General features: G+C 34.8%; 4 protein-coding genes across 9 annotated transcripts in view; 1 reads left to right on the top strand and 3 right to left on the bottom strand.

Moving 5' to 3' along the window:
• The window catches only part of LOC125670350 (nucleoprotein TPR-like), a 50,530-nt gene extending 47,146 nt beyond the window's left edge, over positions 1-3,384 (top strand). For 2 of the 4 annotated variants that reach the window (XM_048905460.2, XM_056161977.1), the window contains 6 exons: positions 492-592; positions 846-940; positions 1,044-1,278; positions 1,496-1,575; positions 2,106-2,204; positions 2,727-3,384. In XM_048905460.2, coding sequence (XP_048761417.2) covers positions 492-592; positions 846-940; positions 1,044-1,278; positions 1,496-1,575; positions 2,106-2,204; positions 2,727-2,953 — 837 coding nt within the window. In that variant the 3' untranslated portion in view covers positions 2,954-3,384. Of the gene's footprint in view, positions 1-491; positions 593-845; positions 941-1,043; positions 1,279-1,495; positions 1,576-2,105; positions 2,205-2,726 lie in introns of those variants that run through there. The other 2 variants (XM_048905461.2, XM_056161976.1) reach the window with 2 other exon arrangements.
• Positions 1-26,429, bottom strand: part of LOC125670354 (solute carrier family 17 member 9-like) — a 960,148-nt gene that overhangs the window by 779,058 nt on the left and 154,661 nt on the right. The gene's annotated exons all lie outside the window — the stretch shown is intronic.
• LOC125670355 (tektin-2-like) lies at positions 4,899-7,803 on the bottom strand. Its single transcript, XM_048905469.2, has 6 exons — positions 7,661-7,803; positions 6,963-7,382; positions 6,569-6,783; positions 6,200-6,422; positions 5,832-6,055; positions 4,899-5,294 (listed from the first exon to the last, which is right to left on the bottom strand). Exons 2-6 carry the CDS (start codon positions 7,374-7,376, stop codon positions 5,102-5,104), a joined length of 1,269 nt encoding a protein of 422 aa, XP_048761426.1. The 5' UTR covers positions 7,377-7,382; positions 7,661-7,803; the 3' UTR covers positions 4,899-5,101.
• The window catches only part of LOC125670352 (inactive rhomboid protein 1-like), a 25,777-nt gene continuing 11,339 nt past the window's right edge, over positions 11,992-26,429 (bottom strand). For both annotated transcript variants that reach the window (XM_048905464.2, XM_056161990.1), the window contains exons 7-16: positions 23,824-24,024; positions 22,714-22,825; positions 22,197-22,271; positions 20,579-20,740; positions 19,660-19,748; positions 19,200-19,266; positions 16,893-17,087; positions 14,840-14,940; positions 14,451-14,604; positions 11,992-13,447 (exon numbers count right to left, since the gene is read on the bottom strand). In XM_048905464.2, coding sequence (XP_048761421.1) covers positions 12,971-13,447; positions 14,451-14,604; positions 14,840-14,940; positions 16,893-17,087; positions 19,200-19,266; positions 19,660-19,748; positions 20,579-20,740; positions 22,197-22,271; positions 22,714-22,825; positions 23,824-24,024 — 1,633 coding nt within the window. In that variant the 3' untranslated portion in view covers positions 11,992-12,970. The remainder of the gene's footprint in view (positions 13,448-14,450; positions 14,605-14,839; positions 14,941-16,892; positions 17,088-19,199; positions 19,267-19,659; positions 19,749-20,578; positions 20,741-22,196; positions 22,272-22,713; positions 22,826-23,823; positions 24,025-26,429) is intronic.

The following is a 26,429-nucleotide window of genomic DNA, read 5'->3' as shown; positions in this document are numbered from 1 at the left end:
AGAAATGCATGTTTGATACATTGAAACAGCATGGAAATATCACTATCAAAGCTTTACTAAATGTAAATATATATGATGTAATACTGCTGAATTATAATGACTTCTATGCAGGGTGAGATTGGCAGGTTTAAGGAGGGTGTAATATTGTTTTCTTTACTGGATCAGATTGGCAGGTTTAAGAAGGGTGTAATATTGTTTTCTATACTGGATCAGATTGTCAGGTTTAAGGATGGTGTAATATTGTTTTGTATACTGGATCAGATTGTCATGTTTAAGGAGGGTGTAATGTTAGTTAATTTATTGTCGAGAAGGGTGTAATATCTGAATTCTATTGACTTTTGTACAGGGTCAAATTAACAGGTTTGATCTATACTGGGTCATACTGAGTTTGATATACACTGTGTTAGATTGCCAGGTTTGATTTATACTGGGTCAGACTGGCAAGTTGGAGTTGGACAAAATTTCATATGATTTTATAAACATCTTTACAGGGCCAGACTGGCACATTTGAGGAGGGTGAGGATGGAATTGTTCCCAGTACCCCCACACTGTTCGTCCCCAACAGGGGAGATGGGTATGCAGAAGTGGTCAGGTAGGAAATCATCTGAAATTTAACAAAACTTGTTGACCAAATTCATCTTGATAGAAATTCTGTTTAAAATTTCTTGGTTACATTTTAATGTGTCATGCACATTGAAATGTACACTTCATGTCAGTAAATAAATTGCATGTACATTGCCGCTAAGGAGCAGAAATATGCCACCATAATATGTTGTAACATTACTATGCATCTTTAAAACGAAGATATTGTATTAAATTTCTTGTACAATATATTTATGTTCCAGTTCTCCAAGAATTTCCAATCAGCGATTTACATTCGCAGCTCTCAGCGAGTCGTCATTAGCTCAACCAGAGCTTGGAGAATTGGCTTCTCAAGGAGGTTAGACCATCACAGAATTTGGTCATGTTTTTAAGATCTTTTTACCAATTAACGTAAAACAATGAATTGGGATTTCTATGAGCAACTTTCATTGTGTTTGCAGCCCTGGGAGGAATGGAGAGCACCAGTATGGACCTCTCTGAGCTAGACGAGGGGACAGGGCGCAGTGTACCCAGCACCCCCCTGAGAACGACTGCTCCAGTGACCATGATCAGTGAGGCAGCCATAGCATCAGCACTCACCCCCCTGGCCAACACAACCAGCTCATCAGGGGAGACTAACCCAACCCAGCCAAGCACTGAGGGAACAGAGGGCCAAGTAGAAGTTATAGTGGAGGAGTAAGTCTAGACTAAGTGTGACAGTTTTATTGGTTTTCTTTTTCGTTACAACCAGAACAGTACAGGAAATCTATAACCTCTACAAAATTTTAAAATAATAATGAGGATTTGTCTGATTTAAAAATTGTCTCATTACTGAGAGCTTTGCAAAGTAAGTTATTTCAATAAATTAACATTTCTTGAATTTCATCAAAACCTCATTTGTGTATTCTATAAGCAGACAAGGGGAACAAGCAGAAACTGTGCCAACATCAGAATTAACGGAGGGCACAGAACCGAGGGCGTCGGTCTCTGCTGGTGAGTAGTCTGATATCAAATGTAGGAAACAGCCAGCCAAATATCTGGAAAGGTCTTACAGTGATTTTGTAACGAGAAAACTGCCAAGTCAGAAAGGGACCCGCAATAGATCTGAAAATCGAAGGGGGTCTTCCCCTGCTTAATCCATGTATTATGTATGGAATTTATGAAAATATTCCCAAGGAAACAAAGTTTTCACGTGCCATAACTGACAGAGTGATTACTTTAGGCTCACCTTTAAATTCTATGAATATCTTCTCAAGTTAGTGTTGTCATCTTAATGATATTAAAACATTCCAAGTCTCATAACTCCGTAAAGACAAAGTCAATAAATCTGAAAGGTGTCACCCTTTGCCCAATTCAAGTATTATACATGTACATGTAAAATATATTTCTTAAGGAAACTTAAGTTATTAAGTGCTATTGAATGTGCGGACGGACGTACAGAGTGATAATTATAAGGCACCTGCCATATGGTTGTTCCTTAACTACATATATGTGTAGTAACAAGGTCGTGGCTCTCTTTTTAGGTGAAACAACAGGGGACACAACTGAGCAAGAGAAAGAAAGTGAAAGTACACCAAAGGACGAGGAAGCCAACACTTCCCAGGAGAAGACTGAAACTACAGGTAGATATGTAGATAAAAACCTATCAGTGTTCAATGTGTAGCATACACTGACTGAAGACATTTAACTCTTGATGACCATGCAATTTGCTTTTTTTTCAAAAATTGGTTGGGTTTTTTTTCTTAAATACGAATTTTTAAATTTTCAGTGAAATTTTATAGATTTGGAGCAAGTAAGGATCTGCATTATTCTTCTGATAATATTTTGAAGTCCAATGAAATTGGATATCTTTTCCTTTTTTAAGCAGTGTGTATTTTTGTAAAAAGAAATTATATTTGAGTTCACTTTTTTCTGGGCATGTGTTGTTCATTTTATTTGCATGTACATTTCCATGGGAAAGTGTCAGAGGTTGAATGCCATACATTGGATGTTTTTTGTATTTCAGTCAAGTAGTGTATTAACTGTTAATACATGTAGTAGTATTACAGTACTATGGAAAAATGTATTCTCAAAAAACAAACAACACAATCTACTAGTACATTGTACATGGTTATCATATTAAAAGTACTTCCTTTCCAATGCAGAAAAGCCTAAAATTCAGCCCATTGTGTGGGAGGGACCATCTCCTACTACAATCCAGCAGTCGAGAGGCCGCCCCATCAACACTCGAGGAGCGCCACAAAGGGGCCAGCTTCAGAACCGGGGCAGTCGAGGAGGCATGTTTCAGCGGGGCCGAGGTCTAATTCAGAGGAGCAGGGGGCCTGGTAGGGGTAACCGAGGTGGCCCATACAGATCACCAAACATGTACTGATGATCAGGGGGCTCCAGCTGGGAAATATTCCGTTTCCTATAACTGTGCTTTGTGGAGGTGGAACAGGTGATTGTTAGTTGTCATGTGTGTGATGTCACATGTAGACGACTTGTCCGATATTGTGTTCCAGGAAAATAATGAAAGCAGTTTTCCAGCAAGAAAATGTCTAAAATATCTGGAAGAGATGTTTTGTGTGGAATCAGGACTTCTAAAGACTGATCATGATTCACATTCATTCATACTGACTTCGTTATGGAGTTTACATGTCACTCCAGTTTGTGATGTGAATAAAGGAATTGCAAAGTGAAGTAACATCCCATAACAATGATTATTGACAGGTATCATCCTTATGTTCAGTGTAAATGATTTTGATCTGTGTAATGTTGTGTAACATGTTGATGTACATTTATATAAAGTACAAATGCAGATTAGTTTAGTTGTTATTATTAAGAGTGAATTTACTACACATAGCAGTCAGAATGGGCAGTGACTACTTGTCAGGGTTCGAAATTAACTTTTTCAAGCACGTCTGTACAAGCACTAGTCTGTACGGACTAGTGACTGTTGATGTTCACTAGTCCACAAAGCATTTCACTAGTCCATCCAGTATATCATATAAAATGATCCCATAAATTCATTTTATTCCATAGTATGTAATCAAACCAAACACTTCACAGTTGCAAACAACTCAGTTTCTGACACCTATGGTAGAAAAAGACAACCATACTTTATTTTGCTTTCATGATCTTTATAAGCATACAGTAACCTCTGAGTTACTCATGTAATAACCCCTTCTATCAACATCCGTGTATTTCAAAGGTCAGCATGTCACACAAACCATGCTGATAATCGACCATAAGCTCAAACATCTAAGAGACTAGGACAAATTTGACCAATTCAAGACTGGTATCCAGATTTTCACTAGTCTGTACAGACTAGTGCCATAGAGAGTTTGCCAGTCCGACATGATTTTTACTAGTCTCAGACTTGCGTACATGAGGTAATTTCGAACCCTGCTGGTACCAGTAATGGGCACTGATTACACATCAGTTAGAATAATGGGCATTGACTACACTTCCCAGTCAGATTAATCGGCAGCGAGTACACATACACGTACCAGTCGGAATGGACAGAAACTACATGTACCAGTAAAAATAGGCAATGACTATGTGTACCATTCAGAATAATGGGCCGTGACTACATGAACCAGCCAATATAATGGGCAGTGACTACACTAGTCAGCCAGAATGGGTAGCAACCTCCCTTATCAGCCAGATTAATGGGCAGTGACTACATATATCAGTCTAGATTATGATCAGCAACTACATGTACTGTTTAGAATGATGGACATTGCCTACATGTACCAGTCAAAATAATGAGCAGTGGCTACACTTAGGGGTTGAATAATGTGCAGCGACTACATGTAACAGTCAGAATAATTTGCCATAACTGCACATACCAGTCAGAATATTGGCATTCACTGTAAATGCATAATTTACATTAAATTTTAAAAGATTGATTTGCGTTCATCATAAAACGTTAGTTTCAATGAATTCACAATATTTAGGTACATGGAAATGGAGAGAAAGTAAACATTAAGCATTATCATAATTTATAAATTTTATTACTCATATGTACAACATTACTTACATAAAGCACTACCAAAGATAACTAAAATCATTGCAACACTTAAAAACTTGCATGATTCTATGCAAAGAGGCCTCTGAAATATTTCATGATAATTTTCGCATGCACACTATTCCAGCTATGTGAGACATGAGTTGCTAAGCACACAGCAATTTGGGGAAAAATTTAATGAATTATACTAAATTGTTGCATAATCCTTGGTAATGCAGTTTAATATAACAATGAAAGACGTGTCATATAATGTGATACAAACAGAGTGCACCCACAGGAAAGTGAAGATCAGGACAAACACAAAGGAATCCATTCAACTTTATATCTTCAATACTCATCTCCCATAAATCAATTTAAAATATAAATATTTCCAACACTTTAAAAACTTTGCTCAAAGTTTTAAAATCCATGATCACATGATATTGGTTTAAATACTGATATTGTAAAACATGCCTGACATAATCTGATATTGTAAAAAATGCACTGTTTTCCCTGGGTTTTGGAAAATAATTATGCCAAGATGTGTGATCTTTCCCTTTCAATTCCAGTCAGGGTTAAATTCCTCTGTAGAGCAGTCTGGGGGCGGATCTGAAGTTTTTTACGAACATCCATACATTTATTGTCCAAATTAAGTGAATTAATTTTCTGAGCAAGGTCATCATTTATCCTGTGAAGATTCTGTTCTAAACCGTCCAAGGCATGCCTACAGAATGGAAAGAACAATGAATGAGTAAATTATAATCATTGTGAAAGAAACCAACTAGTATGATATGCCTACTGTTTTTGATATTCTTTGCTGTCCAAAGAAATATATATATACATGTATATAGTACAGTTATTAGTAGTTCTTCATTTATGTACTTGATAATCAAATTGGATCAACATTCATCATATTTAGTTTAAAGGGGTGAAGTCTTGATTATAACTGAATTTAGTTTTCTGTCAAGACATTGAACTTTTGATCTTACCCCTCACTATAGAATTGCTTGAAACACTATGGTAAAATTACTTTGTAACATTGCTCTAAAATTACTGTAAACATTTACTGTAAATCAATAAAATGTCACAGTAAAATCACTGTAAACATTTACTGTAAAACATTGTAAAATTACTAATTTTCGAGGAGTCTTTTCAATAACTCATGCAATTTGTTTTCTGAAACCATGAAAAATTGACATCTGAAAAGTGATTTTTACAGAACTAAACTGTCTGATAATTATTTTGATGAAAAGCTACATACTTGGCTTGTTTTAGTTTCTCTTCTAAGGCTCTCTTTGTGGCCTCTAGCTGTTTGACTTCATCTGTAAGACCATACTGTGGAGCATCCCGACAGAGCTCAACATTTGGCCTGTAAGTACGGTTCTCCAGGCGAGTTTGAGCAAGCTTCATTGGCGCAATCTTGGCTCTGATTTTTTCTTCAATTCCTCTGATATCATTCTCCAATTCTGCAATTTCTTCCTCAGTCTACATAACAGAGAATTTAAAGAGTGATTAAGTCCTATTCGAAATACAAACTGACATGAAATCATTTTGACATTTTGCCTTGCACCAATCAAATATTATTTTCTCAGAATTCTGAAAGTTTATGGTAACTAATGTTAGACATACATTCTTCTTTTGCCATTCCAGCTCGCCCTTTGCTCTTTCAAATTCGTGGATCCTTTTCCTGTAGGCATACTCTGTGGCTATTCTCTGGGCCTCTAGGTCATTGGCGCACTGCTGTAGGGTGTGGTGGATTGCCTCCCTCAAGCGGGTAGACGCCTTCATTTCTGCTTCAGCTCTCTCCTTGTTGTATCGGCTGAAGTCCTCCCACTGTTGAGGGGTGGTGCTTCTGTAACAACATACAATACAAATGGTAATTAATCGCCCTCATCATTATATATACATCATAACTATATGGTATGAATTTTTTTATGCGTTCAAAAATTACCTCTCACAGATATTTCACCGACTATTTCAAAAGGCCATGATTCTTACCCTTTAGGTACTCGTAATGAATCGGGTTTGAAGCTGATCTGGGGTGACCTGTCCAGGAGGTTGTACTGATCTACATCTATTCCTAAAGCTAAGTTCTTGTCCTGCAAGTCAGCCTGAAGCTGCTGTCTGGCCTCTTGTAAAAGGCAAAGCTGCTCAAAGGAATCACTAACTTTCTGCTGAAGAGCTTTTTTGATTCCCTCAATAACTTCCACCTCCTGAAAAATAGTGCATATATCATTGTTATTCTCCACTAAATATTCTCCAATTTAGTTAATATCAATTGATTCGATATCTTGATATATGCTTGCAAATTCAAAAGCAGTTGTTGACCCATCAAAGAATGGGATGATAATTTATGGCTGATTACATTTATTGACTATGAACTATAACATACCTTGTGTAGCTGGTTTTCTGCCTCATCCTGTACAACATCAATGCTCTGGCGTCCTTCTCTCAGAGTCAGACACTCAATAGCAACGTCCAGTGGGAGGTTCTTGGCTTCCAGAGACTGTTCTGTGAGCTCTTTGGCATCAGACAAGTCGGCAATTTCCTTGTCAATATCAGCCAGGGTCTTCTCCAGGATTTCCTTCCACTGTCTGATGTTGTCTACTCTGTCAGCCAGGCGGACATTGTTGGAGTGCTGGTCCCACTTTGTTTGGTTGTCTGTCTCATTTCTGAGAAATCGGCTCTCCTGGCGAACTTGATGGGAAGCATCTCTTTGCCTTTCGGCATTTGTAGAGATGGTGTGGTTATTTGTGAACCAGTCAGGTGGCTGGTATCTTGTGTTTGGACGTAGTGCAGTTGCCATGTTTTTCTATTTTAAAAGTGTTAATAATGAATACTAATCACATGTCCTGAGAAATTCCACGTGTTCTTAGATATGGCAAACAAAATGTAAATTGAGTAGCTTATGATATTCCGTTTAAAATGGCGATGCATATGTTATGAGGCACGTAACTACTAGTATTTACAAAAACACAAAGTATACTTTGCGCAAGAATAAATCTAAATTGATTGCTAAAATTAAGTGACATGTTGAATTATATTTCTAAATACAAAAATGACAAACACAATTGTTACATTATAGTTTACCTTATAACTCGTCCAAATACAAAACTCCTTGTTCACTGGCCAATATTTTTCCCTAGTCCTTCAGGTGGTTGCTATCTAAACACCTACCAATGAAAAATATAAGATCTTCCACGATTGGTTTTCTATATATGGAAGACCCAATCGTCACAGTTTTAACATTGTCCACAACTGTCGTCATAACAACGTTGCCGCCGCAATAGATATACTCGGCTTACCTCGGACGATTCCGTAAAAGTTGATCGGTCGTCACGATTAGAGGCTTACCGAATAGCGCAAACGGGAAATAACTCTGACAGAACGGATAGGCGGATCTGAGTTTTGTTATCAATTTCCGAAAAACGTATATGATCTCTTCAAAGACATTGTGTTAATATAATATATAGCTAAATCATTAATTAGACATTTTGATCATTAATTGGAAATTTTAATCATTACTTTATAATAATAGTTTATTCACCAATCAAGGGCCCTCGGGGGGTATGTACATGTTAACAGGCAATTAATTATAACAATGAAAATAAATAACAATCAATTAGAAGTACTACTGGTAATACTGACAGAGTTCACACTTCTGCACTGCACATATCTATATATAATTATATATGAAATACTGATTACAGACAAGATTTAAATTAACAACATGATAAATAAAATAACCCAACTGCCTCACATAACAGTTACTGGGATAGCAGATAATGATAGTGTCGTGTGAATACTTATATAAAAGAGAATAATAGCATTATATGAAAGAATAATAAAGAAAAAAAAAACAAAAAACCCCACAATATGTTGACCTGATTACAGGGAGCACCAAGGGACAGTGCCTGTTAACAGTCTGGTAATAAATTTATTGTACCAGACCGTTGGTCTTGTACTCCCTGTAACCTAGACAGCTTACTATTGTAAAGTAAAGGAAATGTGTAGAATGCAAAGACATGTATTTGCAGTATCACATTACACTGTTCAAAATCATCTTACTGAATACAGCATGCTAGTATATTACATATTTACACGCAGGATCCAGTTGTTCTGAATGTTTTATGTCTAAAGCAGGAAGGTTAGAATACTTATATAAAAGAGAATAACGTTATATGAGAGAATAAAAACACGATATGTTGACCTGGCCACAGGGAGTACCAAGGGACAGTGCCTGCTAACAATCTGGTAGTAAATTGTTGTACCAGACTGTTGGTCTTGTACTCCCAGTAGCCAAGACAGCCTACAGGTGTAAAATATGAAGAGAGAAAATGTGCATAATGCAATGAAATGTAACATTTGTAGTATTATATCCCACTGTTTAAAATCATCTTACTAATTTGGATGAGAATATTTTCATCTTCATTGGTCATTAGCCATACAAGTTTTTGATCACTGTCCATCTTTACAAAATTCTTACATGATTTGTCTATCGTTTGGAATAAAATAACCCTATCTTCTGATAAATGACTACATGAGAATAACTTTATAAGTGATTGTCATTTCACAAAACATTCAATGCCATGCAGTAGTTGACAGTAAAATTCAGCCGCATTAAAATAATTAATCTCAGCGAGATTCATGCATGAAGGCTGGATATTTCAACTGACATATCCGTCTAAATGTCCAGCCTCGACGAATCTCTCTGAGATTAGAAGATAATCTGTAAATGAAAGCAGACTTTTTGTGCACTAATTGTCTCACATCGACAGACTATTATATAATTTCAGAATAAACAAGAACTAAGTTCAATCATAGTCCGGTGTCATAATTTAATAGGACTCAGAGCAAAGCATGGCATTACCTGTACTGAAATGAATTTTGGAAATTGTATGCCAATGGTATCAACCTTTTATGCTTAACCTTGATATTTAAAAAAAAACAAACTATTACTATGTATATAGTATAAATTATGGGAAAATCATATTGCATAATTTAAACACTTTTTAAAAACTTTAAACCCCTAGTGTCACCTCATCGCTCCTGGCTCTGCACTTTGTGGTTTGAACAAAGTTAAATTTTCATTCTATACGAGCTATGACTCTTCTGGTTTAAGTATTGTTTGAAATAAGAAATAAAGTGGGAACCTGATCTCCACTTGGGCGGGGGAATGCTTTCAGCTCAAATGAGGTAAATAAAAAAGATGTCTTGCTTTTTATATATATACCACAACATCGCGTACTGTACATCCCTAGATATATCTACAACAGAAATCAAACCGTTTCAGTAATAAGCTTTATTAATAATATGATGTACTATATTATAATTATGATTGATTTACCATTGCATCAACATTGGAGAAAATAAAAATAAGATATTAAGTGCTTTATAGATGACAGAGATTGTTTGGATTAAGAACGATTAAAATTAGAATCTTGGTGCCATTAACTTTTGGGGAAGAAAATATAAATGATTTTACCAATGAATAGCAAAATTTATAAGACTTGATTAACTCATTATGACAGTTAAATACCCCCACAAATGACAAGAGTGCACGCCTAGAACTTTTACCCCCCCCCCCCCCAAAAAAAAACACAACAGGATATGTGTCGGCTCCCCTAGACACATGTAAGGGCGCCAAATTAACACGTGTAACAGTTCAGATCTCTTGAAATAATTAATTCTGAATTATTGCGCGCATTAATTGACATATGTCCATAGCATTAATTATTCTACTGATTCAATGCGCGCTATAATTAAATGATTGCTCTTCAAATGAATTGATAATATCAAAAACTTAATTGATGCGCGCTATGATTTAATTAAAGAGAGTAATAATTAATGTGGCAATAATTGAACTTTTGTTCTCTATGTTTGAATTATTGCACGCATCAATTCAATTAATGCGCGCAATAATAATTATTGAGTTATTGCCCACTTTAATTGAATAAATATAATCAATTCAAGAATTAATGCGTGGATTGGTGTAATAATTACAAAATATCATCAATTTAATCAAAGATATCATAAAATCATTTACACCGAGCTCCAGATTAGACTTGTAATAATAATAGCAATAATTCCACCACTTTGATGCACGCATCAATTTAATTGATGAGAGCAAAAATTTAATAGATGTGTGCATCAATTCAATCGAATCGATGAGAGCAATAATTAATTTGATGATCGAATAAATTCAAGTATTGCACTTTATATTTCAATCGATGTGTGCATTAACTCAATGTTTCAACTGATGCGCGCATCAAATCAATTATAGCCCACAATAATTGAATAATCCTCAGTTATTTGCGTTTATGTTAATTTGTCGCTCCGCATGTATATGCTTACATGGGCTACAGTAAATAACACAACAAGCGACTTCCTGGTTAAAGTTATAATTTTAAGAAGGAAAACGACTTTTACTGCTAGAACACAATATTGGAGATATCCATAGAACTGTCCATTTGTTAACCGTTGTACAGTATTGTGAACTTGTTGTGACTTTGGCAGCTGGGAAATCTTCCAGAAATAATATCTTACTAAGTCTTATTGACCTTGACACAAAAGGGGCCATCCTCAGGCCACGAAGGCTTGTGTGAATTGAGATTCATTTTTCAGTGTTACAGCCCAAATGGTATTTTAGATATCGTATGGAGACTATGATATTACAAAGGCACAGACACAACTTGTTCCAAATAGATATCCCCTACCGGAGGAGCCGAAGGGAACTTTTCTGTCTGTCCAAATAAATTTTTCGTACATTTTTTTGGTCATGCTTGCAGATATTTATTTGATTATTTGGTACATTGTTTTAGCATAACAAGTTACAGATCGAGTTCGAAATTTGTTACATCGATTTTTTTTTAACCCATGACCCTCAACACAAATACTAAGTTTTCCACTTTTTTTTAAAGTCATGTTTGCAGATTTTCATTTGATATTTGGTACATTGCTTTACCATGACAAGTTACAGACCAAGTTCGAATTTTGTTCCAGTCCATTTATTTTTTGCTGAGTTGTGACCCTTGGACTTGGGAAATAAAAGCAAATACTTAGTTTTCCACACTTTTTTCGTCATGCTTAAATATGCAGACGACTTTACATGGAATATGCGATACTTACAGAATGCTTGTTACTATAGCAGGTGACAAAGAAAGACATATTCATCATATCTGAGTGAATTTGAGATGTTACATATACTCTATCAGAAATGTGTTGCCTTCAAGCATGAACACAAATCTGGCAAATTAATGAATGACCTTAATTTTCAATTTAAAGTTACTACATCATACTGCTAAAAAGTTATCACAAAAATTCACAATAAAGTTTTAGACTAGGCAGACAGACAAAGAAACCATTTTCTTCCCCTCCCAATCTTTCATCTCAGGGGCATAAAAAGTGAGAGAAAAAACTTATGTGAGTTTAGTGGTTTAATCAACAAAAGTTAATCATACAATTAAAGATAAACTATTAAAAAGAGAAGGTGATTAACATAAATGATATGCTGTAAACACGTGGTAAAAAAGAAACAATGAAAAAGAAAATCAATTCAAAACAGCAAACTTTATAAAGATGTGTAGGATGTCTAGTGGTAAATATTTGTGGTATATTATAGACATAATTTGATCAGATGAAACTACTAATGTATACTAAATGTGTGATCTTGCACAAGTTTCTCAAGGATTATTCGGACAAATTGTGGCTATGCACCTATAAAATAAAATATAAATAATTGCTCCAATCTGAAACAATCGTCATAATATCTAACCACTACTAAGAGTACAAGGAGATATTGTTCATTCCTTTTTCATTTTTTTTTTGTTTAGAAATCCTAAACATACACTGTACACAATATTATTACAAATAACACAATAAATTATTGCTGCAAAATGAGATCTTGATACATGAACTAATCCTCATTATACAACGTGTATGTACTATATTTAGAAATATATGTAAACAATCCAGTGATACAATAAAATAAAGCTAGTGCCAATTCATAATGTACTAGATATTGAAATACACGTACAATGTAATTACACAATCTTAGTATGGTCTACACAACAAATATAACTGTTAATTGTCTATTCTGCTGACAATAGTGACATGTCCCCCAGCCTGCATGGTTGATTGGGTTGACAACTCTCTAACCTTTAACAGTTTATTCAATGCACCAATACATCCTGAGATTATCACATAAACTCGTGAGAGAGTATACCAATTACAGCTTCATATTATGCTAAGCACTGCTTATTTGATTACAACCATACTTGTGGTGCACTTCTGTAACAAAAAATATATACAACCGTATTTTAAAAAATTCACACAACACCTTATTAAAAAAAACTATGCTTAGCCTAGTATATGAAAGATAATGAATCAGCACCTATAGAATTACTTGACATATTTTGAGTATGTCGATCCCCGACTAATAGTGACATCCATATTGCTACAGAACGTGTCTGTGAAGGGAATACAGTTAATGTATTGCAACCATGTGCTCTCAGTAAGAGGTGCTGCGTAGAACATTATGATGAGAAATAGGAACACGACCAATGACAAAATGCCAAAGGTGAGAACCACATGAACACGAGTGATTCCCTTCGCCTTTATATCGGTCTCCTTCATCACAACCAAGGAGATGAACATTCCAAAGAAGAAGCCAAATATGTGAGACCAGTTGTCCATCCAGGGGAAAACTCCAAGGAAGAACAGCAGGAACAGAATAGCACTGTAGGCTCCTAAATTGTACTTTAATTGAGTATTTTCCTTGGATTTGTCCCCCGACGAAAACTTGTTGACAAGAATTTGGTTGATGATGTCTACATACAGACAGGCCAACACACCAAACTGAGCTCCTGAGGGGCCAACCTGTAGAAAAGAGATGCTAATCAATATTTCAATGTTAACATTTACCTACTTACTTTATTTTCATTAGATCACAAGGTCGCTAAATCAAATCAGGGTAAAAATCATTATCTGTGTTACGTCCATTGTAACCTTTAAAGCTGTATGACCAGATGTTCATGTATTATTTTTGTACATAATTACTTTAAAGCAGATTAATTACTTTATAAAGTTATTAACTTTCCCTTAATTACATGCTTGAAACCATCTGCATGTAAAAGAAAACAGTGCGAATATTATTTAGAAAGTAAATATAGTGGGTACATATATAAATCATCCCATAATAGACGTCTATAAATAGACCCACGCGAGTCAGGGGAATCCCAACATGATGTATTAACTCATACGCAACTGTCTAGTTTTAAGGCTGAAAGAGTGTAAAACAACAATTCACTAAGAGGTATCTGATATTTTTATTTCTATTAAACTTATGGTACGGTACTGTTATAACAAAATACACAGCTTTACATAGATAAGACCACCGATGATCTGAAAGTTTGAACTGGTCATGTGACTGTCACTTGAAATGGCAGTGATGCTGTTATTTGTAAACATCGATTTAAAATCAAATAATTTGGGTTAAAACAGCTGAAATAATTTATGATATGTTGTACAGCCTCATAACTACATACGTGCGATGATTTAATAGCGTTTTTACGAGATAGGAAAAAATATTCTAATTCGGACCATACAGCTTTAAAACAACCGTTTTCCAATATACTAACAATACTGTATGCATCACTTCAGAGTGTTCTATATGTGAATTGTCAGTCACATGTTCCCTTAAAAGGTCACAATACAGCAGAGTGCAGCGCAGACCCTATCTCAGAATATAGTAAAGACCCGCTGTGTTTAGAATATACAGGTGTATGTCCTGATGTAGTGGGCCAGGCTTGTATGGAAAGTAGTATATGCCACCTATGCATCTTGCATGAAATAGAATAAAAAGACAGTGTGTGATGCCTACCTCCACCTGGTATGGGGTGAGAATGGCACTGGCTAATGTCCCAACACAGCCACTACTGATGTAGATAAACATCATTCTGATCCAACCAATCATCTGCTCCAGACGCCGCATGATCCACAACTGTATGATGAGGGTGATCACCAGGTGAAAGAGACTAAAACAGGTACAATCCTAAATTAGTTCCTTTTCAACTTATATCTACGTGTATATTCTATGTACAGCCATGTGCTAATTGATTCTTCATTACTAAAATTTTAATGTTGCAACCAGGAGAAGAATTTTGTCATATGCTCTACTACATGTATATGTATCTGTTAAATACATATTTCATTTCTTATATCAGTTTCATCTCTGACTGTATATCAAATGTATAGTAACTATGATCTCACCCAGCATGCAGCAGACTGGCTGAGAGAATTCTGGAGAACTGGTCTGGCCTATCATCATACACAAAGGGAATCATACCACATATCTGTTCAAAGCAGTTCACCTACAACACAGAAACTGTCCATCATGATTTATCACAGTACAACATGTGATGCTTAAAATAAGGACAGCAAGAGTTGGGTTTTTTTTCTTTTAGCTCATCTGAGCTTGAAAGCTCAAGTGAGCTATTCTGATCGCCTTTTGTCTGTCTGTCCATCCATTTGTCTGTAAACTCTTCAAATTCTCATATTCTTCTCCACAATCACTGGGCCATATTTCAAACAAACTTTGTACAAATCATCCTTGGATGAAGGGGATTCAAAATTGTTCAAATGAAGGTCCATGCCCCCTTCAAAGGGGAGAAAATCATGAAAAGGCAAAAATAGGTGCAGTCATTTAAAAATCTTCTCAAGAACCACTGGACCAGAAAACGTGAAAGCTTCCTGATAGGGTAGATTCAAGTTTGCTCAAATCATGGCCCCTGGGGGTAGTGTGGGGACACAATAGGGGATCAAAGTTTTACATGGGGATAAATAGGAAAAATCTTTCAAAATGTTCTCAAGAACCACTGGGCAAGAAAAGTTCAGAATTACAAGAAAGATTTCTGAAATTGAGTAGATTCAATTTTTTTTCTTCAAATCATGGCCCCCAGGGGTAGGGTAGGCCACAATAGAGGATCAAAGTTTTACATGTAGATATATAGGAAAAATATGATTAGTCATGTTAATATGCAAGCATCCAAAGGTAGTGCAGGTTCAAGTTTGTTTAAATTGTGGCCCCTGAAGTAGGATGGAGCCACAATAGGAGATCAAAGTTTTACATGGGAATATCTTTAAAAAATCTTCATTTCAACAATAGCAAGGTTATGATTAGTCATATTGATATGCAAGTATCTTCAAGCATTTCAAATTCAAGTTTGTTCAATTCAGGGGCCCCAGGGGGACCACAGTAGAAAATCGAACTTTTTACATGGGAATATACAGGAAATTAATTTGAACAAATTCTTTTCAAGAGTAGCAGGGTCACATCATATCCAAATGTTCCCAAGTTGTGTGAATTAAAGTTTTATTTAATGCTCTCGCGACTATTGTCAGGGGTTGGGGGTGTTTTATCCTGTCTGTGTATCCACTTGAAGCTTTAACCTCGTTCGTCACTTTTGAATGGTGAGTGGTAGGGGTCTTATATTTCATTTGCACATTCCTTGTGAAAAGACCTTTTATTTTGGTGTTGAAGTTTTTAACTTTGTGAAATTGACCTTGGAGATTGACCTACTTTTAAAAAAACTTAACCCTATTCAATATTTCCTAAACTATTTTGCTTTCAACAATGAAACCATTCAAAATAGCTCCAATCCACCAACCAGCAACAGACACCCACCCCTCCTCAGGCAATCATAATGATTCCACATGCTTAGGTCTTACATTTTATCCAGAACAGAGCTTCTCCAGAACAGCAAGATCATGTTAGTCATATTGGTGTTGAGGCATTCTCATGTTGTGTGAATTCAAATTTGGTTAAATCATGACTGTTTGGGGCAACAATATGGTGTCAAAATTTTTCATGGGAATAAAAATTGAAAAAAAAATCATTCAAAAATCATAACAGCTGAACAACAACAGGGCAAAGGTGACTCAGATGAGTGATACAGGCCATGGGCCTCTTTTTAAAAGGGGAGGGAAAAGGGGAGGAGAGATCTGCAGTAAATGAATTGTTATAAGGTTCAAATTACACACACAAACATTTATCTAATAATACACTAGTAGAAAATTCCTAGTACTAAATGTATGTACTATGGTTTTATCACAATCTGTGGAAAACCAATCTACACTGAAGGAAGATACATATAGCTGCCCATAAAATTATGTATCGGTGAAATTTTAGTGTAGTAAATACTACAAAGGTTGATATATTGATGCTCACAAATTTATGCATCATTAAAATTTCATTTCAGTAAATACTATGAAAGTCATAAAGCCTTTAATCTTATCAACTGACTTCCGTTTCAATCTAATGTACCTGAGAACACAAAAATTTGTCATCGTGATAGTAGCCCTGTCTAAATTCACAGTGCTCTCTTGTTGTGATCATACATTCTCCTTGGATACCAAAACAACATGGCCGTCCAAGCATGTCACAAGTCATGTGACAGTCCGAGCCAGGCTGGGAGCAACCACGAAAACTACGACTGACATTCTTGGTTTCTTTACAAATCTGCAAATGAAAGCAATAGGTAAAATTTTGAATGTTCAAATGTGGAATTAGAATTAAAGAGTTATTTTGCTCAGAGTTTTTTTTTTTTTAAAGAATTAAATGGATAGGCCTATATATATATTCAGGAAGCTTGAGATAATTCAAAGTTATGTATGTGTTTTGGATCTAATCCAGAGATTGGGACAATTTCCTGGTCAGGATATCTTTCCTTTTAAAATATAAAGTAATTAAAACAGAAATTTTGAACCCCAATATTTACTTTAAAATTGTAAAAAGGAAATAATCTTTCATTATTAAAGATTTAGTTATATGACAATACAATGTGAAGAATCTCCTTCAGGAAAAAGAACAATAAAAAAAATAACCAATTAAACTTTAGGGGACAGGATTAATTCAATTGATGATCATCATGAAATCGAAAAATATAAAGAAACTCAACAAGAAAAAAATGAAAATTATGATTCCAATGCTTTTAATTGTGCTGTGCAGACTATTGAAATCAAAATAAAATTTGTCCATTGTTTACAAATTCATGGAATAGTATTAGTATGGATATACATGTAATTAATCATTGAGCGTTTTTATATGAATTGCATGATTCTGGTAGTTCTATAATGTCCCATTGTCGCCCTAGACAAGTTATTACAATATTAGTACAATCCTGCAATGACCTTCACCATTTAAGTCATCCACAATATATATATTGTATAATACTGCTAAGATATTGCAATGAAAATGTGCATCTCTAATCACTTTTGACTAGGTCTTTAGGTCTTGCACTCTAGCAGTAGACAAAAATGGTGGACCAGGTATCACTTTGTAAGTTGAAGGTTTCAACGTTTTAAATTATTTAACTATATGATAAAACAATTAATGACATTTTCTCAATCAATGCAATGATTCAGTTACCCATGACGTATGTTATTCACCTGGATGTCTGGGTGAATACTGTACTTCTGAGGTAGTAAATCATCATATTGACCAAGAAAATATATAATACAATACATACATACAATATTTAACATTTACTTCAACAGATAATGTAATGAATATAGAAATAATCAATGACATCACAGCAGTGGGAGACAGAAAATTCTCACTATACTACCGATGTAAGAAATCTCTAGAGATTGATTTATCTTACATAGCAGCGATATCATCCATTATGAAATCATAAATTCATAAAAGTGTGTAATGCTTCGAGAAACCAGAAAATCATATGACTAAAACAGCAGACTTTATTCATTAATGTTGTACTAAATTAAAAGTTGCCATCAAAATAGTATATAACTCCTTAAAAATAAATCAATCATTTTTTAGTACTTTCAAAGTGCAACTAGCTCTAAGCACAAAAAAGTACTCAAAAAGTATTCCATTGTTTGGTTGGGAAAATAATTTCAATCTCAACTCTCTCCTATATTATTCAATTTCACAAGAATAAATGTCCTACTTTTAATGAGTCTTTCAGTGATCGAAGCACATTTATTGTTAGCTTAATGTAACGAAAAAATACACTTTCTGGAACTCATCAACGAGTAGTATATAAATTTTCCTTAATTTTTAAGTGAACACATAAAGAGTAAATCATTCTCAGGCATATTCTCTCTGACTGCGGTATCTGTTTCTAAAGTCAATGACTTTAAAGGGGCATGGACCCAATTTGACCTGAAATTTTTCCAATTTTATTTTTTAATTTTTAATGTTTACAATGATAAATTAAAGTATTTCTAATAGTTTTGCAAAAATTTGAATGTCAGTTGTCACGTTACAAGAGAGATACAGAGCTCAGATTCTTTGTTATGTAAGCAAGGCTTGCATCATATTTGTGTTTACATTAGGTTAAATACACTAGTAAAAGTTTTATTTAAAGCAGATGTTTTTCAATTATCTAAAAATATTCAAAATCAATCAATATCATTTATTAATAAGTAGTGAGAGAGAAACAATCAATGGCTGTCTTACAATGGTGAAGTCGGTCTTGCACTGTTGATAATGTGAAAGAGGAGATTCATTCTGATATACATTATATGTATTATTACCAAACCATGGAATAATAAAGATGTGTTGTGCACTGCATTTCAAGTGTTGCTAAAGTTTGCCATCTAAACATACCGGCCAGTTTGTGAAGTCCTTCTTATCCCACTCAAATGGTGGAGTAGAGGAGGGACTCTTGCAGTGGCTAAAAGAAAAACATCCATGAAATATGTGACACAGTTATATATCTAAAGAATATTAAATTAGAGAGGTAACATAGTTTTCCTGACTTCTGAGAAGTGGCTAAGGCGCTCGCTTCGTAAGAGGGAGACCTATATTTGATTCTCAATCATGGTGCCATGTCAAACCTTAACATCGGTAGTGATTATTCCTTTGCTAAGTGCTGGCATTATGAGTGAAAGTTAATGGTCTTTCGGATATGATCCACGCTATGGTTGGGTTAACACGATATAGAACTCTCACTGCTATGGCTGCAAGTGTAATGCACAAGTCAAAATTTGTGGCACTTCACCTAACGCTGGTGACATCTGTACGTAAGTGAAAAATCTTGAATGGGACATAAAACAACCTAACTTACTTAGGATCCAGGCCACACACAGCACCAGACTTATAGCCACCATCTATCCTACTGGAGTCATTCCACTTCACAAAGGTTGATATCAGTTTCTACAAAAATTAATATCGGACAACATACAAAGATGAATAAGAAAGCTTTCTGGTGGACTGACATACAGTATGAGAAATATAACTGTGTATTTGATCAATTTCAGTGGGAATACATGTACCCTGAAATCTAAATTCCCTAAAGTCAGAATGTGAATGCATTCAAACATACAAGTACACAAGTATTGATATGTTAGTATCATAAGTGTACTTCAACAAGTACAAAATAATTACCGATAGACCGTATGTAACTTGTTTTATGTTTTGTGTTGTATGTTACACACTAAAATTCAACATGTGTACAAGTGTATACATTTAACACTACATGTCCATATATGTATACTCACACTATGCTCCCACATGTGTACACTAAGACTACACTTCCACATGTGTACACCAACACAATAAAACATCCACATGTGTACACTAAGGGGCAAGATCAAAAGTTCAATGTCTGACAAAAAATTAAATTCACATTGTTTTCACCCCCTTAAAACTAAAATTAAATTGACGAATGTTGAAACTAATCGATTAACAAATAAAAACATACCATTATAATTAACACTATAACACTCTGTATACCTTTTCTACTGTTTATTCACAAATGAAAGTGTGCATTAAAACTGTTAAATGTTCATTAAAATTTAATATTATTATGTGCTCTTCAACAGTCTTTTTCTTTTTCCATTAAAGTGTAATCGATGTCCGATGACATAAACTTACAGGAGATTTTAACCCCCTCCCCCATACTATTTGAATTTAGATCTTAATCCAACATCGATCTTTTGATCTCACCCCTAACACTATAAAACATCCACATGTTATATACTCACACTACATTTGTGAACAGTTGTCTGGACACACCCTGACCCATCATCACGGACACAACAGCCGGTCAGTCTCTCCTCATTTCTCTGCTCTGCCAGCACTGCTTCCAGATTTGGATCTTTCCTCATACATGGAGAGTACTTTGCTCCGAGGTGAATCAGATCTTTCTGTATGGTTTAATGATACAGTTAGCAATCATAACATGCATTTAACAGCTGTAAAACAATTGTTTCAAGAGAAGCATACAGTTTTCTGTTCATGTTGAAAAGATGTGAAAAACGTGAGGTTCATTTTCTTCCTCTTATATTTCCAAAGCACTGTTTATTAATCTATATACCAAAAAGATATACACAAATCACAGGGCAGGCTTAAAATAACACAGAAAAGTTGATTTCATGGTTTTGTGTAATAAAATGGTATTCAAAGTTAAAGTGCAGTGTAAATTATAATCATGTAAACTGTAGTAATTCAATATAAAGGGTAGATAAATACAATGATTAGAGAAGATTAGGGCTGATCCCTGGACCTAAATAATCATGTATCTATGGCAACACCACAACAACAATGGGATTGAACAGGTTCTGACTTCCCTTTTGATGTTAAGTACAGATACTGTTTCTGATAGAGAGAACTAGACGTATAACAAGTCACTTTATAAATAAGGACAGAAATGTCACAGTTAGAAAATCTAACAGTGGCAGTTTCTCTGTAGGGAAAACTACCACCTTTGAGCAGCACTTTCTTTCACTGATTGAGCCCAAAAAAAAAATCACAATCAAATGTAGCTTACACCTGTCCAGAGCAGTGTCATTACTTAGATTTCAGTGTCAATACTTATAGATTTCAGTGTCATTACTTAGATTTCAGTGTCATTACTTATAGATTTCAGTGTCATTACTTATAGATTTCAGAGTCATTACTTATAGATTTCAGTGTCAATACTTAGATTTCAGTGTCATTACTTATAGATTTCAGTGTCATTACTTAGATTTCAGTGTCATTACTTATAGATTTCAGTGTCATTACTTAGATTTCAGTGTCATTACTTATAGATTTCAGTGTCATTACTTATAGATTTCAGTGTCATTACTTGTAGATTTCAGTGTCATTACTTATAGATTTCAGTGTCAATACTTAGATTTCAGTGTCATTACTTATAGATTTCAGTGTCATTACTTAGATTTCAGTGTCATTACTTATAGATTTCAGTGTCAATACTTAGATTTCAGTGTCATTACTTATAGATTTCAGTGTCAATACTTAGATTTCAGTGTCATTACTTATAGATTTCAGTGTCATTACTTATAGATTTCAGTGTCAATACTTAGATTTCAGTGTCAATACTTAGATTTCAGTGTCATTACTTATAGATTTCAGTGTCATTACTTATAGATTTCAGTGTCAATACTTATAGATTTCAGTGTCATTACTTATAGATTTCAGTGTCAATACTTATAGATTTCAGTGTCATTACTTATAGATTTCAGTGTCATTACTTATAGATTTCAGTGTCATTACTTATAGATTTCAGCATCAATACTTAGATTTCAGTGTCATTACTTAGATTTCCTTTTCACATACTGAATGTACCTGTATTTTAAAATAGGATGTAAGAGTATTTACCTGACTAGGTCCTAACCACATGTTTCCAAACTCCCTCCTAGCCTCTGCCTCCAAAGCCAAATTCGGTTTCAACACCTGTAAATATTGCATGAAGCTTGATTTCTGACACTGGTAAATATTGCATGAAGCTTGATTTCTGACACTGGTAAATATTGCATGAAGCTTGATTTCTGACACTGGTAAATATTGCATGAAGCTTGATTTCTGACACTGGTAAATATTGCATGAAGCTTGATTTCTGACACCGGTAAATATTGCATGAAGCTTGATTTCTCTCTACATTTACCAATACATTTCAAGAGGAAGTACAGGAATAAGAAATGTATATTGTTTCTGACACCCTACAGATCAATCACTTGCATTACATTCAATCAGTATTTAGTATAATTGTGAAAAATCCGCAGTATGCATATCTACAATTGCATGCCATTTCTTTTAATCTGCAGTTGAAATATGAGTAACTTTTGATTAAAATTAATTAATGTGTAGAGAAGCAGGTTAATTTACGAGAACATACCACTTCTTGCTTTTCAACCTCATCCACTCCAAAGGGTCCAAATCCGTAAATAGCCAGAGCACAGATCAGTATCACTGTCTGCACAAAGGTGATGAAATAGGTAAAGTAAGGCCTAAAAATTAACATACACAACTCAAATCTAACACACAAGAACTTGTCATTCAGTTGAAAGAGAGGAATTATAACAGCCTGGCACTTGCTGAAACAATTACTCATATATCAAAGATATCTTTGTCAACAGTGTTTTATCAGTACATAACCTTTTCATGTGAAGTGTTACAGGCAGGGTATCTGACATAGATTCAGAGCATAGAACATTAAAATATGTATAACTAAAAGGAAGAAATTACAAAATACATGTACAAGTACCATATATACTCGCTCGCATGTAAATCGTTTAATGTTTGGAGTAAAATGTTGACTCTGAAGTCCATGTCCAACTTATACATGCATACTACTGTTAGAATTTTTTCCTTGCCACACAACTAGATTTGACAGTATTTTTAATGCTTCAACGTCATTTTAATTAGTAACAAATTAACAATAGTGATAGCTTCAACATATCAAAATAACTATAACAAGTATTTATCACTGTGATGTTATAAATGAAAATATAGTTACTGTCATTCAATACTTTTATTTATTAAACTTTCATGTAGAATATTTAAATTTGATTGGCAGAGAAACATTATATAATTTATTTTTAAAAAAATAATTTTCTTACTTTTTCCTTGTTTTCAACATGTTTTTATTGGTAACAAATATTGATATTGACGTTCAGAAATATATACAATATAAAAACACAACTCTTGCCAGAAACAAGGCATTCAGTTGATGGACAATCCGATGAAAAAATTCAGTCCGACCTCTAAGAGGGTCAATGTCAAATTCCTAAGAATTTCTCCAGTCACAGGCTTATATGTGGGTCAACGTATATGCGAGTATATACAGTACATTTGTACCTTTGAATAAATGTCTCTTTTGTTTGCATGATAGGGAATAATGAACAACGGAAGCAAAGGTAATTTTGGGGTAATCAGCTTTACACATTTATTCATTAATCAATAATTCACCAGTAGCAGCGCTGGTTTAGAGAGTGTCTTAATTCACCTATTCATGTAGTCATCATCATCGTCTCCTATGACAGAGTTTTTCTTCATACATTTACAGTATAGTAGGTTACAAAAGTCTTCCTCCAGGACTTTAAGCACTGGTTCAGCGTCAACTACATCCTGGGAGATTCGGTTCATTCCAACAGCTTTCTCAGTAGTCTCTCTCAATTCAATACCATCTACTCCAACACCCATATCCCTGGAGGTGGTCAGTCAAAATACATGGAGTTATAAATACCTAGGCTCTATACTTGTATAAAAAATAAGTAGGATCTCCCATGGTTTGTGGTTTGATATGATTTTTATATTCAACGAGTTGTGCATTTTCTATTCCCGAGCCTTGGCGAGGGGATAGAAAACACATGAGTTGAATATAAATCAAAGCAAACCATGAACCATGGGAGATTCTTTTTTATCACATGTTTATCTCCCTCCAGTTATTCATTTACATTACTATATTAGTGGGAATTTAGTTTCTTGACATTTGGTAAACAAACTACAAATGTACGTAAATTGACATTTGTTTGTGACGTCACAAACAGCGTAGGAAAACATAGTGTAATAATTAAAATTTATGTAATAGGTGATATCCACTGGATAAAGGAGTAAACATGTAATAAAATGCTGTATGAATCCATTCTTTTCAAATGTTCAAACTCTACAATTAATTTGTATGTTAATAATTATTGGTTGTGCATAAACTTTGATAATGTCCTCAACTAATGACTTCTAACAGGATATACATATAGGTATCACAAAAGTCACCCTAACTATAGGAGCTGTCATGTATATTAAAATATTTTACATCTGAATACATACACTATACTTAAACAAGAGGCCCATGGGCCACATCGGTCACCTTGGTCCATATCAGAAGACTTTCTATATATATTTGCATGTAAAACCATAGTCCTTATTATGGCCCCAACCTACCCCTGGAGGCCATAGTTTTTGCAAACTTGAATCTACACTATGTCAGAAAGCTTTCATGTAAATGTGAACTTCTTTGGCCTAATGGTTCACGAGAAAAAGATATTTGAAGATTTTTCCTATATATTTGTATGTAAAACTTTGATCCCCCCTTGTGGCCCCATCCTACCCCCAGGGGCCATGATTTGAACAAACTTGAATCTGCACTATATCAGAAAGCTTTCATGTAAATATCAGCTTTTCTGGCTCAGTGCTTCTTGAGAAGATTTTTAAAACAAATTTCCTATATATTTGTATGTAAAACTTTGATCCCCTATTGTGGCCCCATCCTATAACAGGGGGCCATGATTTGAACAAACTTAACTCTGCTCTATGTTAGGAAGCTGTTCATGTGAATATCAGCTTTTCTGGCTCAGTGGTTCTTGAGAAGAAGATTCTTAAAGAATGTCCCTATATATTTGTATGTAAAACTTTGATCCCCCCTTTAAGCCCCATCCAATCCCCAGGGGCCATGATTTGAACAAACTTGAATCTGCACTATGTCAGAAAGCTTTCATGTAAATATCAGCTTTTCTGGCTTAGTGGTTCTTGAGAAGAAGATTTTTAAAGATTTTTCCTATGTATTTGTATGTAAAACTTTGATCCCCTATTGTGGCCCCATCCGACCCCCAGGGGCCAGGATTTTAACAATTTAGAATCTGTACTATATCAGGAAGCTTTCATATAAATCTCAGCTTTTCTGGCACAGTGGTTCTTGAGAAGAAGATTTTTAAAGATTTTTCCTACATATTTGTATGTAAAACTTTGATCCCCTATTGTGGCCCCATCCAACCCCCGGGGGCCAGGATTTTAACAATTTAGAATCTGCACTACCTAATAAAGCTTATATATAAATTTCATCTTTTCTAGCCCAGTGGTTCTTGAGAAGAAGATTTTTTAATGACCCTACCCTATTTTTACCTTTTCTTGATTATCTCCCCTTGAAAGGTGGCCTGGCCCTTTATTTTAACAATTTAGAATTCCCTTTACCTAAGGATGCTTTGTGCCAACTTTGGTTGAAATTGGCCCAGTGGTTTTTGAGAAGAAGTTAAAAATGTTAAAAGTTTACAGACGGACGGACGGACGGACGCCGGAATACGGGTGATCAGAAAAGCTTACTTGAGCTTTTAGCTCAGGTGAGCTAAAAATGTATCGTATATCTGAATACACACTTTAGACGTAATTAATTTCATTTTGGATTAAATTTCGCTTTTAAAAGAACAAAATTAAATCCAACACAAATCTTTAATATCAGAAAAATTTATTTTAATGTTAGAAATCTGTGTCTCTACATAGTTAAAGGGGCATGGACACGATTTGAGATGAAAATTTTCAAATTTTATTTTTCCATTTTTTATGTTTAGAATGCTTTAATAGGGTATACAAATTTAAATGTCAGTTGTCGAGGAACATGGAAGACACAGAGCTCACAATGCTTTGTTATGTAAACAAGGCTCATGCCATGTGTTTGTTTACATAGGTTAGATATTGTAGCGGTCAGCCGGGTTCAATCGCCAGTGGCCAGTTAGCTCAGTTGGTAGAGCACCTGACTAGAGATTCAGGGGGCCGGGTTCGAATCCTGGTCTGGTCCGTTGCATTTTCTCCCTTCCTGTTACATTTGGTGCTGTAGACCAG

Source organism: Ostrea edulis, chromosome 4 (genome assembly GCF_947568905.1).
Source record: "Ostrea edulis chromosome 4, xbOstEdul1.1, whole genome shotgun sequence".
NCBI lineage: Eukaryota > Metazoa > Mollusca > Bivalvia > Ostreida > Ostreidae > Ostrea > Ostrea edulis.
The sequence above is the reverse complement of the archived record's forward strand: the minus strand, read 5'-3'. Positions and strand labels throughout refer to the sequence as shown.

Bases quoted from the DNA above. Each gene is read 5' to 3' on its own strand.
- LOC125670355 (XM_048905469.2), bottom strand. From the start codon at position 7,376: ATGGCAACTGCACTACGTCCAAACACAAGATACCAGCCACCTGACTGG. The intron at 6,784-6,962 runs GTATGTTATAGT...ACTATTTTTCAG, and splicing joins CAGAAAACCAGCTACACAAG to GAGGTGGAAGTTATTGAGGG. The intron at 6,423-6,568 runs GTAAGAATCATG...ATGTTGTTACAG, and splicing joins TCATTACGAGTACCTAAAGG to AAGCACCACCCCTCAACAGT.